This window comes from Loa loa (assembly GCF_000183805.2).
Source record: "Loa loa unplaced genomic scaffold supercont3.616, whole genome shotgun sequence".
NCBI classification, from domain to species: Eukaryota; Metazoa; Nematoda; class Chromadorea; order Rhabditida; family Onchocercidae; genus Loa; species Loa loa.
In genome coordinates, this window is record NW_018108796.1 from 20,833 (window position 1) to 22,745 (window position 1,913).

Below are 1,913 nucleotides of genomic sequence, written 5' to 3' on the forward strand. Positions count from 1 at the left end.
TAATAAAATAAATGGAATACTACTTAGCAGTGATAAAACTGTTCATGGACAGCACGATTTAATTCTTGAAAATGTTACGCTGCTTTGTAATGTTGTAACAAATTAGAGAAACAACCCGAATTCAACAATATTTGATCAAATTCCTTGAAAACTTACTCATGTATGCTATTTCTAGTTAAAATCAAAATTCATATTGTCAAACCGATGATGATGATGACAGATTTTGAAGATAGATTTTCTTCTTTTAACATCTTTATCGATTTAATTGATGGAAGGTATGTATCTATTTGTTTATCAGTTAAACTAATATATTTATCCATTAATAATGAATGATATGTTGAATAATCACATCAAGCAATTGACATTAACGAAACATACATTTCCAAAGATACTTCATCGTTTTACTCATGAAGAAAAAAAAAATAGTAGTAAATTCTTAAAGAAAAACCACCTTCTGATACTTAGGAGAAATAGTCATAACCAAATATCCTTGTACTAGAAATTACTATAAAAAGTTTATTTCTGCGATGTAAACAAAAGATGTGAAAAAAACAAGACATTGCTAGGAAAAATAAAAAAGGAGGAATCAGTTGTTCGGATTAAATTAGCAAATAATATACAGATAATTGAAGAAGTGAGGAAGTAAAGTAAGTAATGGCTCCAAGTTTTTTGTGGAAAAATCATTTAACGCAAAAAAAAATGAAAAGAACTTGCAAATAATGTACCAACAGTTATCCAATTAAGGCTTGCTACATTTTGCCATGAAGCAAATGAAAATTCCTTTTTTTCTTTTTTAAAAAAAAAAAACCGGCGAATTATTCTTTCGAAAAGATAAACATTCCAAGAGCACAAAATTTTTTTTTCTTTTTTTTTTTGGAAAAAAAAATCTGAAATAAAATATCATTTCGCAAGTGAATTGTTGACAGACAAAATAACCATAAAACGATTAATAATATATCTCTAAAACTATATATTTCTGAATGGAAAAATGAAAGAGAATTTCTATAATTTCTATAAATACTGAACATCTATAAGTATTAAAACAATAAACAAGAAATACAAAACAAAATGAATACTATACATTCTGAAATATTTTCAGAATGAATGCAAATAGATGCAAATATTTGGAAATTTTATTCAACAAAATATAACAAAAATAAAAAATAAAAAAAAATTAAATGGAAACAAACCTCCATAAATCATGTAGATAAGATTGCTAACTTGTGAAACAACCAATAATTCATAGAGTAAACAAAGAAAGCCAGTATATTTACCAAGCTCAATGAAATCTCCAAGATCTTTTCGTTCGGTCATTCTTTTCGTCATTGCAAATCTATAAAATAAAACTGAAAAAATAATTAAAAATGAAAAGTTCGATTAATTGTATGCGCTCGTTGTTCGTTGTATTATGTATAAACAAATTAAACAAGTTCATCATGTACATATGTTTAATCAGCAAATGTTAACTATCACCAACGATAATCCTATCATTTATCATTTCATTCTTACATGCTGAATTATTGTTGATTAAATAAATCACATGAATAAATCACAACAGATAGATTAAAATAAGTAAGCAAATAAAAATAAAGAAAAATAAACTATAATGCAAATAAATAAGTAAAATTGAATTTATCATTAAATGTTATCGGTAAAGAAGACAAACAAACAAGAGTAATAAATTGTACAGTTTAAAGCAGAATAAATATGGAAAAGTCAATAAGACAAAACAAATAATCAAATAAACAAATAACTTATTATAAAAGAAAATGGATAAATGAATGAATTAAATTTTAATTTTAAAAAATTATCTAATTAAAATAAAGGTTATGAAAGTAGAAATACCTAATAATAACACAAATAATATATCCTCAAAAACCCTTCCATATTCCCTATCAACTTCTATTATATGC

The 1,913-nt window shown here is 24.6% G+C and overlaps 1 protein-coding gene across 1 annotated transcript in view; it reads right to left on the reverse strand.

The window, feature by feature from the left end:
* Nucleotides 1–1,339, reverse strand: part of LOAG_10089 (hypothetical protein) — a 6,804-nt gene extending 5,465 nt beyond the window's left edge. Inside the window, exon 1 of the mRNA XM_020448084.1 lies at nt 1,191–1,339. Coding sequence (XP_020301741.1) covers nt 1,191–1,326 — 136 coding nt within the window. The 5' untranslated portion in view covers nt 1,327–1,339. The remainder of the gene's footprint in view (nt 1–1,190) is intronic.
* Between the last annotated feature and the right edge of the window lie 574 nt (nt 1,340–1,913).